At 29.4% G+C, this 17,042-nt stretch overlaps 8 protein-coding genes across 8 annotated transcripts; 4 read left to right on the top strand and 4 right to left on the bottom strand.

Moving 5' to 3' along the window:
* Positions 1-512: 512 nt before the first annotated feature.
* Positions 513-689, bottom strand: PPL_08021 (uncharacterized protein; the record flags this gene model as incomplete). The annotated part of the gene is made up of 1 exon (XM_020578852.1): positions 513-689. The coding sequence occupies one exon, from the start codon at positions 687-689 to the stop codon at positions 513-515; it is 177 nt and encodes a 58-aa protein (XP_020431316.1).
* Positions 690-850: 161 nt separating this feature from the next.
* On the top strand, positions 851-2,151 carry PPL_08020 (YggS family pyridoxal phosphate enzyme; the record flags this gene model as incomplete). Its single annotated transcript, XM_020578851.1, has 7 exons — positions 851-876; positions 922-1,096; positions 1,176-1,265; positions 1,382-1,613; positions 1,684-1,826; positions 1,897-1,995; positions 2,080-2,151. The coding sequence occupies 7 exons, from the start codon at positions 851-853 to the stop codon at positions 2,149-2,151; spliced, it is 837 nt and encodes a 278-aa protein (XP_020431315.1).
* Positions 2,152-2,371: 220 nt separating this feature from the next.
* PPL_08019 (uncharacterized protein) lies at positions 2,372-2,743 on the top strand (the record flags this gene model as incomplete). Its single annotated transcript, XM_020578850.1, has 1 exon — positions 2,372-2,743. One exon carries the CDS (start codon positions 2,372-2,374, stop codon positions 2,741-2,743), a length of 372 nt encoding a protein of 123 aa, XP_020431314.1.
* Positions 2,744-3,062: 319 nt separating this feature from the next.
* On the bottom strand, positions 3,063-5,029 carry PPL_08018 (PH domain-containing protein; the record flags this gene model as incomplete). The annotated part of the gene is made up of 5 exons (XM_020578849.1): positions 3,063-3,254; positions 3,321-3,392; positions 3,514-4,311; positions 4,432-4,731; positions 4,829-5,029. 5 exons carry the CDS (start codon positions 5,027-5,029, stop codon positions 3,063-3,065), a joined length of 1,563 nt encoding a protein of 520 aa, XP_020431313.1.
* A 589-nt stretch (positions 5,030-5,618) lies between these two features.
* Positions 5,619-6,330, bottom strand: PPL_08017 (uncharacterized protein; the record flags this gene model as incomplete). The annotated part of the gene is made up of 3 exons (XM_020578848.1): positions 5,619-5,637; positions 5,797-6,155; positions 6,253-6,330. The coding sequence occupies 3 exons, from the start codon at positions 6,328-6,330 to the stop codon at positions 5,619-5,621; spliced, it is 456 nt and encodes a 151-aa protein (XP_020431312.1).
* A 619-nt stretch (positions 6,331-6,949) lies between these two features.
* Positions 6,950-8,593, top strand: PPL_08016 (PIG-U family protein; the record flags this gene model as incomplete). Its single annotated transcript, XM_020578847.1, has 5 exons — positions 6,950-7,133; positions 7,252-7,614; positions 7,693-7,968; positions 8,085-8,131; positions 8,366-8,593. 5 exons carry the CDS (start codon positions 6,950-6,952, stop codon positions 8,591-8,593), a joined length of 1,098 nt encoding a protein of 365 aa, XP_020431311.1.
* Positions 8,594-8,894: 301 nt separating this feature from the next.
* PPL_08015 (uncharacterized protein) lies at positions 8,895-9,521 on the bottom strand (the record flags this gene model as incomplete). The annotated part of the gene is made up of 1 exon (XM_020578846.1): positions 8,895-9,521. One exon carries the CDS (start codon positions 9,519-9,521, stop codon positions 8,895-8,897), a length of 627 nt encoding a protein of 208 aa, XP_020431310.1.
* A 3,964-nt stretch (positions 9,522-13,485) lies between these two features.
* On the top strand, positions 13,486-16,911 carry PPL_08014 (uncharacterized protein; the record flags this gene model as incomplete). Its single annotated transcript, XM_020578845.1, has 8 exons — positions 13,486-13,742; positions 13,846-14,157; positions 14,259-15,615; positions 15,703-15,900; positions 15,984-16,136; positions 16,203-16,333; positions 16,423-16,633; positions 16,705-16,911. The coding sequence occupies 8 exons, from the start codon at positions 13,486-13,488 to the stop codon at positions 16,909-16,911; spliced, it is 2,826 nt and encodes a 941-aa protein (XP_020431309.1).
* Between the last annotated feature and the right edge of the window lie 131 nt (positions 16,912-17,042).

The raw sequence follows: 17,042 nt of genomic DNA, 5'->3' as shown, positions 1-17,042 counted from the left end.
TAATATTACTATAATAATAAACATATTATTTACATACCTATAACTACTTTTGTTTATTGTTTATAATAAATCTTTTTAAAAGATATCAACTTACTTTAATTTAACATATCTTAATAACGTTCATTAAATTAATTAATCATAGAAAAAAAAAGAAAATTTTAGTTTTTGCTAAATATGGATAAAAAAAACAAAAAAATGGTGAAATCAATCTCGTCAATCCTTATATGGTTTGAACTAAATAATCAATAATACTCGACATTGATGAAGATAAACGATAGTATGATTATTATGATGAAATAAGTAATTTTTATTTTAATTTCTGCATGTGATACAATACAATATAACACGTTTTACAAAAAAAAAAAAAAAAAAAAAAAACTTAGAATAATCTATAGTTATTCAAATTAATCTTCGGTTTTACTTTAATCCTATAAATGAAGGTGGTTTAATAGATTGATGAATAATAATAGCATTTTAATTAAATTTTTTATTGAAGTAACAAGTTGTTTATTTTATTGTGATCCTCTTGTTTGCTTTTGAAGTTCTCTCTGTAAGTCTTTTGCCTCGCCATAATCCTTGATGCCATAGGAATGCATAAAGTTATTGAAACTTCCAAATGAATTAATGATATCTCTATTTGACCATGGTTCTGGTTCATTTGTATTTTGATTTTGCTTTCTACCTGACATCTTTAGATCTTTAACTTTTAGTTGGTAAATAAAAATTTGAAAAATAACTTATCTATATATAATAATCTATCTATCTATCTCCAATATTTGGAATTCGAAAAATAACATAACAAAATAATGTTGTTTTTTTTTTAATAATAAAAATTAAAAAATATCAAAAAATGAATACAACAGATTCGTTGAGAATGTGTGTATGAACTGCATAAATTTAATTTATCATTATTATGTTTAGATTTTGTTATAAAAATAATCGAGTTTTCATAGACAGGTGTATTCATAACCATAACTCATATCATACTAGTATTAACCGATCAACAGCAACAACAACCTACAAAATGGATGAAACAGAAAAGAGAGAACTTCTTGAAAGATACAATGCAATTAAATCGAAAATCACTGATCCAAATGTATGAAGTATCAATAATTTATCATAATTAAGTTGATTTTTTGTTAATTCTATTCGTATGAATTATCTATCTTTATTAGGTAACACTAGTTGCAGTCAGTAAAACAAAACCTTCTTTTATGATTCGTGAACTTTATGAGAATGGTCATAGACACTTTGGTGAGAACTATGTGAGTATCAAATCAAATCAAATCAAATCAATCGTAATTGAATTGAATTGAACAAACGAATGAATGAATGAATGAATCAAAGAAACAAATATTAATATGATATCGGTTTTTGCTAGATACAAGAATTAGAATTGAAATCAAAGGAATTAGAGGATTTGAAGGATATTAAATGGCATTTCATTGGTAGTGTTCAATCCAATAAGATAAAACAACTTGGTTCCGTGTTGAATTTGGCAGTGGTAGAGACAGTAGAGAAGTCTTCGGCTGCCGATAAATTTGCAAAGTGTTTTAGTAATCATTCACAACCATTAGAGATCATGGTACAAGTAAATACAAGTGGTGAACAATGTAAATAATCATATCATCATATCACAAATCATTAATTAGAAACTAATCGATGAATCATATGATTTTTTAGCAAAGAGTGGATGTGAACCAAACGAAGTTGTAGATATTGTTAAACATATTATCAGTGATGAACAATGTAAAAAATCATTGAAATTCTCAGGTCTAATGACTATTGGAAGTCCAAACGCAACCGAAGATCAACCTGATTTTAAAGTATGTAGTGTTTTATTTAATGTGTTGCGTTGTGTTATAACTCTTACTAAACAAAATCATCGTTAAACAGAAATTATTTGAATGTAGAGATAGTATATCAAAACAACTTGGTTTACCTATAGAGTCTATTGCATTAAGTATGGGAATGAGTCATGATTTTGTTGAAGCTGTAAGTAGCAATATTATATTAATGAATTTAATCTTCAACAACAACAATGTCTAATCATATATGTTTTCAATTGTACAATTATAGATTAAATTTGGAAGTACAAGTGTTAGAGTTGGAAGTGCTATATTTGGTGAAAGAGACTACTCAAAGAAATAAATAACATCAACAAAAATAAAAATAAAAAAATAGTCCAATATAAAATATATATTACCAAAAAAGGCTAAAGTGTGTGGTGTATGAACTTGAATGGGTCCAAACAACTTATCCTATAAATTATTTAAATTGGATTATTTTTATTTTTTTTAGTTATTTTTAGTTATTTATAATAAACAATATATTATTTATTATTATTATTATTTTAATATAGGTATATATAATGTCAAGTAATAAAATAATTAAAATTCAAAAACAGTTAACTTTTAATCCATCTTTGTTGTTGTTATTGAATAGAAATAGATATAGGTTATGCAATCAAAATTTATACTATTCAACAACAACAACAACATCAGCAACACAGTACTATAGTAAAGAGGAAAGAAGAGGAGGATCCATCGATTATTTAAAAATACCAACACCACTACCAAAACCACCACATAGCGATCCTCACCCTCAAGAACCTAGAGACTCTAATCCTCAAGCACCAAGACCACCCTCTGAAAGATTCCCTTCACCATTTCCGAAACCCCAAAGAAAAGAAAGACCAGATTCAAGACCAGAAGATGGTTATCCAAATCCTTCACCTATTTAAATATAAAGAAACACCACTTTAAATGTATAAATTGTAACAATAAATAAACTTGTAAATAAAAACCAATTGATTATCTTAATAACCAAATTTTTGTTTAAATAAATGAATAAGAAAAGAAAAAGAAATAGATATATAATATATTTATAAATCTATTCGATCTTTTCTTTTGTTGTTTTAATGTATAATTAAAATAAATAATGTTGATTCTAGCTTTTTTAGCTTAAAATTATGATTAGTTGGATGAGTAGTTGTTTAGCTATGATGAACTGTCTACTATTATTATTATTATTATTATCCTTATTACTATAAACTATGATTACTAATTGATTGTATTCTCTTGAGATGAGAATAGATCTTTAAATAATTGTAGTATACCATGTGGATTCGAAGATATAATTTCTAAACGTTTCTCTGCTACCTCACCATCTACGGGTGCATATATAATCTCCAACTTATTATCTCCTACTACTGTTACAGTTTTTGTATTGGCAACTGGTATTTCATATGCAATCTACAATAGACAATAAAACAATGTAAGTAAAAGTGTAACTATCGAATAAATGAGTAGTATACTTACCTTATTTGATAATGAATTAACTCTAATTGTTTCTTTTACTTGTATTGTTACTAAACCACAATCTTTACCAATCTTTTGTTTTATCATATTATATATTAGTTATATTTAATTAATCTATTTAATCGATATATATATATATATATATATATATATATATATATATATATATATATATATATATATATCAACATACCGAAATTGGAATAACAATCTTTCCACCTTGATCTAATAAAGTAATGATCATTCTCTTCCTTGCTAGTTTGAGTTGTTTGATCCAACGTTCCATTTGATCTTGTGTCTCTGTGTTGAAAAAGTACTCTAATCCACGTGAATCTGCCAAACTAAAACACCAGTCCAATCCGTCTAAACTCTTTTGTTTGATGACACGACACGACGATACCAAGAGGAATATCGATCCCAGTGGTTTCTGTGGTGGATCCTCTTTATAGTAGATGAGAGATGTTGGCGTCAGAGTACAATAACGACGATCCCACCACTTGTTTGCCTTGGTCTTTCTCATCCAACCGGAGAGTATCACCTGTTTGTCGGGTTGACTTATCACCTTGGATGTGTAGATCGTTACATTCTGTTGAGTAAAGGTGCGCTCCACTGCATTGGTAATAGCAGTCACCCATTTGATACGATCTTCCTGGCTATCGAACAGCAGCACAAACTCACGTTCATTGTTAATCAACAGACTGATTCCAATCACTGTGGTCACCTCCTCGATGGGACCGGTAACCGACTCCACCGACTGACCGAGACTACCACTATCGCCATTATTTCCCATTCCAAAACATTCGCCTGGTGATATCGATGTTGTGGTGGTAGCACCGCTTCCATTGGTGGTAGTTGTTGTACTGATTCCACCCTCGCCAATTACAGTTACCGAGCGTCCACGGATCTGTGTTAGCATCTTGTCGGAGATCTCAGAGAGATGTGTCAAGTCGATGATTCCCTTGAGATTTGCAATCTTATTGTTGTGTGGCGGCTGTGTAAAGTAGCGCAGTTTATTGCCTTGCAGTTGACACCATCGACGTTTTGTATTTCTAAAGTAGTGTCCTTTTTCGCCACGCTTGTTGAGCCAGCCATAGATTGGCTCGTCCTTTACCTTGTCGGCCAGGTGTATGGCATAGCTGATTGAATATGCCCAGTTTTCGAGATCCTTGAGAGCGTCGGTCGTGTTGACAGCGATACTGGTGAATGTGTACTCCACTGCGTTGGGAGTGACCAAAGAGATTGCATCGATCTCTGTTTCGCCATTGACAATCGACTTCCAACTCTTGTTGTTCTGTGGCGCCATACCAATCGACCAATGCTGATAGATCGGTGTTATGATTCCACCATGTTTCAATTTACATCCTCTTAAATAGATTTGTCCTTTCATACAACTCATATCATTTACATCTTTCTATAGATAGTTACAATTGTAAACGGTTATTGTTTTTTTTAGTGAGTTTGAAATTTCAATTAATTAATGTATGTAAAGGTGTTTTTCAAAAACTTACAGGTTGTCTGTCGAAATAACTTAGGAAATCAGACTGTAATATGAACCATCTTAGTTTCAAACTACCGTTTCTCTCTAGTGATGGAAGAGAGGATTGATATCCAGAACCAGAACATGATTTTTCAAGAACATTCAGTTCTGATTGTTCCATCTCTCTAGATCCCCATTTCTTCATCCAACCACTTGTAATAATGAAATCCATTGTCTTGAACTGATGAAGTAAATATATAGAGATCTAAATTTATTTGTGTGTAGTAATGGAAGAACTTTTAGATTTTACTATTTATTTAATTTAATTTTAGTTGATTGGTTGGTTGTTTGACTGATTGATGGGCTGACTGATCGGTCTTTTGTTTTTTTTGTTTTTTTTCAAAAATATAAAAATTTTAAAAATAAAAAAAAAAGATAAATAAATAAAAATATATAGATAATAATACTACAATTGTGTAAATGGAATTGTTTTAAAAATCTAATCTTGTTTTGTTTTGTTTTTTTTTTTACAAAAGATGTATTTTTGTAGTGCTGCCATGTAATTTGATACCAAAACCAAACCAAACCAATCAAAAGATACAATAGGATTTTTTTAAAATTTTTATTAGTTTTTGAATTATTTTTAAATTTTACCAAAGATATCTTTTTTACATTATTTAACTGAAAAATTCAAAAAAAAAAAAAAAAACCGGTTTTTGATGTAATGTTACTGTTGTGGGCTTGTTGTCATTCGATCTCCGATCGCTTACACCTTATAAAACAATAAATTATTAGTGGTACCATTTAAGAACCTTCCATTTTTATTTATCTTTGGGCGGACTTTATTAATGTAATGGTGTGATGATAATTATGTTTGTTGGTGTGATGATCATCTTTTAATAATTATTAAAACAAATACATAATATTTGATTGAGGGTGTTTGTTTATTTTACATATTTTAACAAATAAAAGTGTTTATGCTTATTTAATCAATCAAACTTGAAATCTTCTTCTTTTTGGTCATCATCAGAAACATCAGAGTCATCGGAATCTATATATTGAGATGCCTTCTTCTTAAGCATTTTTTGAAAGAAAGCACGAGTTTTTTGCATGCCATCATCGTACTCATCCCAAAATCCAACCTCTCTGCCATTTCTGAACGATGCAAAAGATATTCCCCACTCCATATGTGTATGGTCATTGCTCAATATATGTTCTTTATCTACACGTCTAACATCCTCTTTTCTAATAAAAGCAAACAAAAAGTCGTATTTTGGATTGGTACAGATCTTCTTGATGATATACTCTTTCTCATCACCTTCATAGTCACTGTCATTTGTCCAAAAAATAAGAACAATCTATAATATAAAAAAGATATATATATTAATTGAAAATGTTAGTTATTATTTACGTTTGTTTGATAAACTTCATTTTAAAATAAGTTAGAGTACTAACAGGTCTTTTATAAACCTTATAACTTCTTTGTTCTAGTCTTTCAAATTCCTTTTCGTTTGTAATGAACCACTTTGGCATCTTTTAGTTTATTTGTTGTTCAACAATATTATATTTATTAACTTTTTTTATAACTTTAAAATTTACTATCAATACGAAAGAAATGAACATATTTATTTTGTTTTTTTTATGAAAACTCCAAGCATTCCAGCCATAAATCTGTCATTGTACTGCGCCATAAAGTGGTTGGTGACGGGTTTAAACCCATGTTTTAAAACGATTCATGTTTATGGGGTGCAAAAAATACAATGAGGGAAAAGAAAATTCTTTTTTTTCATTTATTAGCCTCAACCAGGATCTAATTTTTTTTTTTTTTTTGATTGATATAATTAGGGATAATATATAAATATATATATATGTGTGATTGATTATAAAAAAAAATTTTTAAAAAAATGATTGTTAGGTCAAAGACTTTTTATCTTTTATCATTGTTCTTTTTCTTTATTTATTTATTTCATTTAATGACAAAAAAAACTAACAAATAAAATGCCAATCAATGATTGATTAAAGATTTAAAAATGAAAAGATAGATCATGTAATAAAAAAAAAAAAAAAAAAAAAAAAAAAAAAAATTGGTCAAATATATTTTTTGAAGATCATCATTTTAAATTAATTAGACACGTGTAAATAGATTAGAAAAATGAAAAATAAAGATATAAACAATAGAAGTAGTAATAAGAATAATAATAATACAACACAAAAGAACTTTATTATAATTATATTAATAGCTATTGTAATTAGAGTCATTTTATACTATCAAGGTTTTCATAATATATTATCACACAGAAATGAAATTAGTACACCTTTAACTGCTTTTAAAAGATGTATGTTTTTGCAATTAACTTTTAGCAGCAGCAGTATAATATAAATATAATTCTTAATGACTGATCATCTTTTATGATATACATTTATTATTACTTTTGTTGTTGTTGTTGTTGTTAGTGATAGAAGGTTTACATTTACATAGCGTTGGATTATCACCGTATGCTGGATCTGCATATCATCAGGCACCTCTACTTCTTTTGCTATTCAAACCATTCTATGAGAGTGTGGCACTGTCACAACTGTTGTTTATTGTTGTAGATGTTGTGATTGCCATTCTCTTGAGATCGATCACCTATCGTGTACCAAAAGTACTGCCTTTGGAGATGAGCGGTGACCAAATACCACCGACCTCGAACTTCCCAAATGTAGTTGCTGCTCTCTACCTCTTCAACCCATTCACTCTATTCACCTCGATTGGAATGAGTACAATTGTATTTAACAATCTCTCTGTTATTACATCTTTATATTTCGCATTAAAAGGTAAATACAAAGTTTAACTTATATATTGTTATGTCATATCATATCATATGTTAACATATCATTTCTAAACAACAAAAGGTAATCAATTTCAAAGTTTGTTCTTTGTTGCGATGTCATCATATCTATCAATCTATCCAATTATGTTGGTTATTCCAGTAGCATTCATTCTTCAGCAACAGAGACAGACAAAGACAAAATCAGATAACATTGTATTCATCTTGCAATCCGTATTCTTCTTTGTATTCTCTTTGGTATCACTATTGTATTTATCGTTTAGCTTGTTAAACTCTTGGGAATTCATTGAAAAGTGTTATGGATTTACCATGATGGTAGAGGATTTAACACCAAACATTGGTATGTCTTTAATATCTTTCTTTCTTTCATTTTATAGTGATAGTAGTAATCTAACAAAACAATTTATTTATTAATTGACGAAACTAAAGGATTATTCTGGTATTATTTCATTGAAGTATTTGAACATTTTAGAAAGTTCTTCTTGTTTATCTTCCAATATCATGTATTTATATATACTATTCCATTGGCAATTCGACTGAAGGCTCATGCTTTGTTTTACTTTTGGACGTTGTGTGCAATCATCGCCACATTCAAGTCGTATCCAGCGTTGGGTGACACATCGTTGCAGCTCTCACTGTTGCCATTGATCTACGAACCACTGAAGGGTGTACGTTACTCGTTTATCATTGTGGTGGTCGGTATCTACGTGACTGTATTGGCACCTATTCTCTGGCAGATGTGGATCTACCAAGGTACTGGTAATGCCAACTTCTACTATACCATCAACCTTGTATTTACACTGGCACAGGTTCTCTTGATTGTCGATTCATTCTCAGTGCTACAAAAACTAGATTATATTAAAAAGTTAAATTCCAAAAAGGAGTCGTCATCATCATCTTCATCAACATCTCAACAAGATATGATTCAACATCCCAACAATACAAAAGAAATAAAACAAGAATAATAATAACTAATTATAACAACAACTAAACTTAAATATTTTTTTTAAAGGAAATATAAACAAGATTTATTTTTTGTTTATTTTAAAGGTTTGTTTTGTTTTGTTTTGATTTTGTTTTAGAAAAAATATATACAAAAATTATTCTTTTGTATTTTTGACATGGATAATTTAAAGTTGGCTAAATTGGTTATATTGGTTATATATGATTGACTTTTGGTTTGATTTTGGTTTGTTATATGTTGACATGGTTTGTTGTTGTTGTTGATTTGAAAAAAAATAATACAAAAAAAAAAAGAGTAAAGTTTTAAGCTTTGGTTCCAAGTATTTGTGGTGAAATCAAAGCTGTCTTGGTCTTTACGACTGGTGTTCTTGGTGTGTATTTGGCTACATATTGATTGTTACTACTGCTGTTGGATGGAGATGAAACGGTAGCTTGCGATTGTGAGTGTGTCGAGTGAGTATTGTGTGTTTTGGTGTGATGGTTTTGTGTGGTTGTACTTGGTGTGGCAGCACTGGCAGAGTGTGACGATTTGATTTGGTAGAGAGTGGCAATTTGGAATTTCTCTTTGATGTGTTCGATTGTGACTGGTGCAACTGGAGTATATATTTCGATGTTGGAGAACTCCAAGGTGTCGTAGTAGTCGATGATGTAGTCAGAGACGTATCCAAGACATCCACCACCACCGACATTCAAGACGTGGGCGTCGTGTTCCAGCTTGACTTGGAACTTGGCATAGGAGTGAGCTGGTACTGATTTGAGGAATCCACGGAGATCGTTCTTGACTCTCTCTTGTCCACGGATGTTCAACTCTGATCTCAGCCATTGGGTGATCTCATTGATTTCGGCGTTGTTCAATCTCTCTGGACTGCAGTAGACCAAATCGGCAAATTGTCTCTTTTGATTTAAATTGGCAACAAATATCTTATCCATTTTATATTGATGTGTATTTTTTGAAATAATTCTTTTTTCGAAAATATATTAATATTTAATAAATTATTATATTTCAAATTGAATTACTATAATAAATAAAAAGAAAAGAAAGAAAAAAAAAAAGAGATAATTTGATTAATATTTGTATGAATTTGAATAATGTCAAGTATCAAAAGGAATGGAATTTAAATAAATACTAGTTAATGGAAAGTTTGATAATTTCTTTGATATTATGTGAATGGAATTAGATGGAAAAAATGAATGAAATTTTGAAATTGAATCACAAGCATTAAATACTAGAGTTGGAAAATAAATGGTTTTAATGATTTAAATTAAAATAATGGTTGATGTATAAATTAATTAGAGTGTTGTTTTTGTTGTTGATTCAATTCAAAAGTGTGGGGATATATTGTGTGTAGTTGTGTTGTATGGGTATAGTAAACAAAACAGATACTAAATAAAATCAGCTATAAAGCAAATAGCACTCACAACCAAATAGATGTAGTTGCAAGTAAATTTAGTTTGATTGACATTCAATATATATATAAGGTGTGGGGTTGGTGGATGTTGCAATTGCATTTTCAAAAAAACCAAATTATTTTGGTATTTTCATTTTTCCACCTGTGAATCAATCTTTTTTTTTATTTTGTTTATACAATATAAGTGTGTGTGTGTAAATGTGAGTGTGATAAATTTGTGTTTTGGTGTGTGTGTGTGTATTTAAGATAGTAGTAATAAGTACTCAAGATAGAAATTCTATCAATTTGTTTGTTGATTGTTTTGATTTTGAGTGCCCACTCTCTCATATTTAATATTCTTGAATTCAATAATTATTATTTTTTTTATTTAAAATGTAAAGATGAATAGTGAAAAAGTGTGGGGTGAGGTGTTTTCTTTTTAGTTATTTTAATGATTGTTATTGGGAAATGGGTGTGGTGGAAATTTCATTTGCAGCGCAAATGCATGGTGTTAAATTTCAAAAATATAAAAATAAAAATGATGAAGAATTTAAAGCTGGTATACCATACTGATGATATTCTTTGGTTTTAATTTTAACATTGGCAACACCACTCTTTTTGAGTTGTTTACTTTTTGGAGAGTGTTGACATTATTCATTATTATTTTTATTCATCAGTATTATTATTAAACTTCAAAAAAAAAAAAAAAAAAATTTGTAATAAATAGAGTATCAATGTCGGATGAATTAACATTTACTACTATTATTGGTTTGAATATGATTATGATTGACTTGCATTACAATTTAATACTATTCTATTTTATTATTATTTTATAAATTGTATTGATGATTCATCATTTCAGCAGAAATCAACGATATTTTTATATCATAGATAATGGTTTTAATCATCTGAGTATAGAGGAGAGTTGTGGTTGAATATGTTATTTGTAGGTAATGCTGATTGTTTGTTAACACCAATTTAAACTTTAATATTTGGTAAGATATAAAAGAAGGTTGATTGTATTCGGTTATACGGTGATGATGGTCGATGGTGGGTGAATCAACTAGTAAATTTGGATTTAATGGAGGTATTAAAGATGAGATATTGGGTGTCTTTATTGATTGTGTTAAATTTAAATATATTTGAAATTTACTCAAACAATAAATGGTGGATGATAAATAAAATAAAAACAAAAACTTACTACTTTTAAAAAACATAAATAGTTTTATAGATCTTTTAAAGATTATTGGGTTTATATTATAAAAATAATTGTTAAGGAGTTTTCTCGGTTTAAATTTTAAAAAGAAATAAGATCTTTGTGGGATTAGTATGTTTTTGAACAACAACACTAATCAACATCTATATATAAATATGATTTGTAATAATAACTGGTATTATCTCTTTAAAAGCATAATATAACAATCATATAATATTTAATTATGTAATCAAGTTATTTATAGAAAACAGACAAATTGGTGTGTGTGGTAAGTAAAATTAATATTAACACAAAAAAATACTATTGTGTTTTTGTGGTGGTGTATCATATGACTATAAACCAAATTATTATTACACAAATAATTTAAAACTAATAATTATTTATAATACATACATATATAGAAATAATTATAATTATATGTATACATAGAAAGAAAAAAAAAAAAAAAAAAAAAAGTTATATTTATTTAAAGACTTACGAGTTTCTACTCTTTTTGAATTTAATGAAATGATAGAGACAAATGGGAGTTGCAGTTTAAATAAATAATGAATGAAGCCACATGAAGTAGTGTAAACAAAACAAAAAAAAAAACATAATTTAATTTCTTTTTGGTACACAATGATGAAAGGGCATCTTCCTTGGATTTATTAGTTTTTTTGTTCAGGTGATTCAAAGTAGTTATTGTGCTAAATTCTGATTTCTCAGTGTGACAATGTAAACCACACACTGTTATTAAGTTTTACGGCTCATTGTTGTTATTTTCTTTGATGTCATAGACGAATATGGTTATAGACGGGGTTTTGTGTAAATCAAAAAAAATAAAAAAACTGCTACCCCTTGTAAAGCTTTAACAATAGTGACATTGTAAATCCGAATCGATTGAGAGTTTTGAAATTTACAATGAGTTGATTATTTTTGGTTTTAGTTGATGTTTTTTTTGCAAAAAAACACTTTTAGTTTTTTTTTTGTTTCCCACCCACAACTCCCCATCCAGCTAAACTTTTGTATTGAAAATCATAAAAAAAAATTTGTAAAACCATTCGATCGGCTTTTGAGTGAAGAAATTTGGAATTTTTTGCAATTTTTAATCGAAATTTAACCCACAAAAGTATTTAAATTTATTATTTTTTCATTAAAGAAATTTCAATGTGATCTCCTTTGGGCTTCTAGAAAAAATTATTTTTCTAAATATATGTTTTGGACATTCAGGAGCAGTACTAATAAGATGTATTCATTTTCAATTAAAACAACTTTTTGTTGTTTTTTCTTACAATATAAAAAGACTTTCTTAGTTTTGACTATAAAAGGTGAAATCAAATATAAAAAAAAAAAAAGAAAAAAGAAAAACATTTAACAGAAAATTGCATTCTCAAAGGTGTAATCTAAGATTCTTCTTAGTTTTATTCAAGAATTGTACAACTTTTTTACTAGATTCAAAAGTGAGAAAGTACTATTAGATATTGATTTATCAAATTAGAAGAAGTGCGTATTGGATGGGTTTAAATATTTGTTAATTGTTTTTATTTTCTATTTTAAATTAAATATTATAAAGAAAATAATGAGTTGTCAACTGCAGATAAATTCTTGATTAGTTCGAAATCAGGTTAGGGGTCTGATTCTTTGATGCCCAATCAAGGTATTGAAAACTTGATAAAATAAATCATTAGACACCACAAATATATTAGTTATTTCATATTATTATGATTTCACCATTTTAACTTAATTTCATGCTATCTATAATTAGGTTTCATTGATAACACATTCTTCATCAATGACTTAAAGAAGTGAAATAATACATGCAAATATAATTATAACATCGTTCATCAAAATATTATTGTTGTTTTTTTTTTGTTTTTGCAATTTTTTTTTTTAAAAATATAACAAATTAAGTAACTAAAATTTGCACCTATGTGTTTCTAATAAATCATTGCTAAGTTATGATTTTTTGAGTTCAAAAAAATACCCCCTCGCTCACATTCGAGACAATTGAGTTTGAAGATAATCACGACATTTGAAAAAAAAAAAAAGATGTTTGTTTATTCCAGAGTGGGAAACACCCATCAAAAATTAACATCTCATCTCATTTCAATTTATTTATTATAAATAATAATAATTTGTTTTATTTTTATCATTAACAAGCAGTTTGCAAAAGAAGCTATTAGAGATAGAGATAGATAGAGATAGAGAAGATAGAGATAGATAGATAGAGATGATAGATTGTTAATGATAAATTCATTTGTATAAAAACCAACAAGCATTTTACTATCGATATTATTTTCGTTAGTTCAAAATGGCATCATTATCATCATCAACATCATCTATACCTACTACAGCATCAACTTCAACATCTACTACAACTACAACTTCAAGTAGTACTACTGCTGGCATGGCTGCTAGAGGTGCACTGCGTTCATCAATGTCATCGGTTACACCAACGACTTTGGCATCTTCATCGGACTCTGCACCTCAGGATGAAGCTACTACATTGACCATACATTCGATTCTCCAGTTTCTCAAGGATAACAATCATACCAAATCATTTATAAAGTATCTATCAAAAAAAAAAAAAATAACATACTTCAAAAAAAATAATAATAATAATGTGTTTGTTAACCGGTTTTATAAAATATCTTATCTATTTATCCTATAGGTTACAAGCAGAGAGTAAAACATATTTCGATTTCAATTATATGTCTGAACTAATTGTGAATGGCAAGTATAAAAAGGCAGAACAGTATTTACGTAGCTATACCGATGGATCTTCGACCGACGTACAACAGGTTGCCGACACTATATTCTCAAGTATATACCGTTATCACTTTATGGAGCTGCAAGCAGATGAAAAGGTCACTGAATCAATGGATCTCTTCTTGAATAAAATTAAGACATCACCATTCTTCACCCAACAAGATCAAATTAAACTATTGGCTCATTTTGTAAAGAATAGAACAGGTTCAAAAGTGTATGTTAAATCAGTCATTGGAAAAGAGAAATGTTAAAATATTTAATAATTATTTTGATAATAATATAATCGAAATTCAGAGATTATATATTAAATAATAGATTAGCGCTGGTTAATACTATTAAATCATTGGTTTTGTTTATAAATGTAAATCAACAGTTGAAACCACCCTTGGATTTGGTGAATTTGGTAAGACAACATCAGAGACAACAGCTATTGCCGAAACCACCTACTTCACCACCATCACCACCAGTAGTGGCACCACCTGTAGTAAAAGTAAAAAAACAAATATCTTTTGACTACAGTCAAAAAGAGAGAACACCATCGAAAGAGTTTGATTCAAATTACAAACCAACGCCAATCCTGAGGAATGCTCATGAGAAGACACCCCAGATTTCATGGATCGAATTCGAAAAAATTGAAAGAGAAAGAGAAAGAGTAGAGAAGGATAAACAGGAGCAAGCACAAAGAGACAAGTCGAGACAACTGCGAGAGGTTGCTGGGCAAAATATAGACATGGATAGAGATAGTGTTAGATTGCAGAAAAAGATTAACAGGTCGGAAATGGAGGCGCAAGAAAGAGAAAGAGAAAGATTGGATCGTGAAAGACAAGAAAGAGAAATACAAGATAGAGAAAGACAAGATAGAGAAAGAATAGAAAGAGAAAGAATAGAAAGATTGGATCGCGAAAGACAGGAGCAAGATAGAGAGAGAATAGAAAGAGAGAGAATAGAAAGATTGGATCGCGAAAGATTAGATCGTGAAAGACAAGAACAAGATAGATTAGAAAGAGAGAGATTTGAACGAGATAGAGAAATAGAAAGAGAAAAGGAGAGAGCGTTAAAAGAGAGAGATGATAAACTGTTCAAACCATCTACACCACCAATTATCAATTTCTCATCGAACCTGTCGAATAAGTTGAAAACATCAACTGAAAATGTACATTATCCACCTACACAAATGCAGGCTTCCAACAGTCAAATGCCTGCTCACAATATTCCACCTTCACATCACCCACCACCAGCTTATTCCAACCAATATCCATACTCTTACAATCCTTATGGTTATAATTATAACTATTACTATCCACCACATCAACAACATCCACCACATCAACAACATTCACCACCACCTCCTCCATCTCAAGCTCCACAACAACAACAAGACGATGGACCAGTGACAATGGATATAGAAGCACCAGCCTACTCTCCACAAAACTTCCATCCATCTTCATCAACTGCACCACCACCACCACCACCACCAGCACAATCAACAACCAACCAATTACCACAACAAACACCAACACCACCACCACCAGACAAACCAAAATCATTGTTCAGTTCAAGTATATTGGTACCAAAATCAGATTCAAATTCAAACCAAAGCTTAGTACGACAATCTAATATCTTTGGAAATAACAATGCATCATCAAGACAAATCACCACTCAAAATCAAACAGTATGTAGACTTTAAAAGTCTAGGACTACAGCAACAGAAACAACAATTTTCATGTAACTAATTATTAAATCATCGATGTAAAATTAGCTAACACCAGATATTTTAGATTCGACACTAACTGGACCAGTGACCCACATGTTTTATTTCTCAGCGAATGACAATAGTTTTATTTATTCAGCACCAACAACCAGTTGTTATATATTCCAAAACCGTCAGGTCAGAGAACATACATATATTTTCGGTGGAGACACACATCAAACCAGCTCTCATGTGATTGTAGTAAACGTAAGTACAAGATTGTTTATCAAACTTATCAAACTTATCAAACTTATAAACTAATAAACAACCTCTGTGATCGATCACAATAGGATGTCTTTTTTATTTCGACCAAAGATAATACTATTGGTGCTTTTAATTTGGCTGATTGTACCATGCACAAAGATATTAGGATTTCTCAAAAGACTTGTCCTGTGACTGCTCTATTCTTTGGTGCAGAGAGTGGAATGTTCTTTGGATACTCAGTATGTAAAATTGATTTGTTTTCCTATATGCTCTTTATTGTTTATTGTTTATTATTATTGTTTTAGGATGGTGCTATTTTAGGATCAAATATTTTTAAAAACTATTCTGAATTTAAAGATATGGATCATGGAGCATCAGTGAGTGAGATTATAGCAAGCTCTAGATATCTCATTTCACTTAGTAGATTAAACAATAGGTATGAATGGTCAACTACCAACAACAAAAATCTTTATAGAAATTTATTATTGATATTAATAATTATTTAATGGTCATCTCCTACTATAGTTTAAGATTTTGGCAGCTCGATGGATATAAACCTGTTGATGTACCATTAGATTTCGATGGCGATATTCTACATATTCGTACCATTCAGAATAAACTAATGATTGTATATAGTAATCAAATTGTAATACACGACCTTGAAAATCCTCAATTTGCTGCAATATTTCTACGTTCTTTTAATGGTTCCTCTGAATTGACAGATGCTGTTTTTTTGGTATGTTTAAAAAAAACAAAGAGTAGTAATCACAGCTTAACTAACTTTATTATTTTTAATAAATTAAATAGAATAATTCAGATTCATTCATTATTAGTCAGACCAATAAGATTATTCTTTCAAGAGTGGTCTCTGGTGAATATGAAGTTTTATCCACTTTTGAATTACCTCCAGCAAGCGGTAACATCACTGTGATTTGTCCTCACTCAACTAGACCAAAGTTTATGATTGGAACAAGCAATGGTTTAATCTATGAATTTAATGATGTTTTAAGATAGGTGGTAGTCACTGGAATGATATATATGTTCTCTTTACCCTTATTATATAATATAAATATAATAACAAAAAAACCATAATAAAAGCTGGTTTTTTTCTTTTGTATATGTAATTATTAAAATTTTATCTTACT

The sequence above is a fragment of the Heterostelium album genome (genome assembly GCF_000004825.1).
Source record: "Heterostelium album PN500 unplaced genomic scaffold PPL_scaffold8, whole genome shotgun sequence".
NCBI lineage: Eukaryota > Evosea > Eumycetozoa > Acytosteliales > Acytosteliaceae > Heterostelium > Heterostelium album.
The sequence above is the reverse complement of the archived record's forward strand: the minus strand, read 5'-3'. Positions and strand labels throughout refer to the sequence as shown.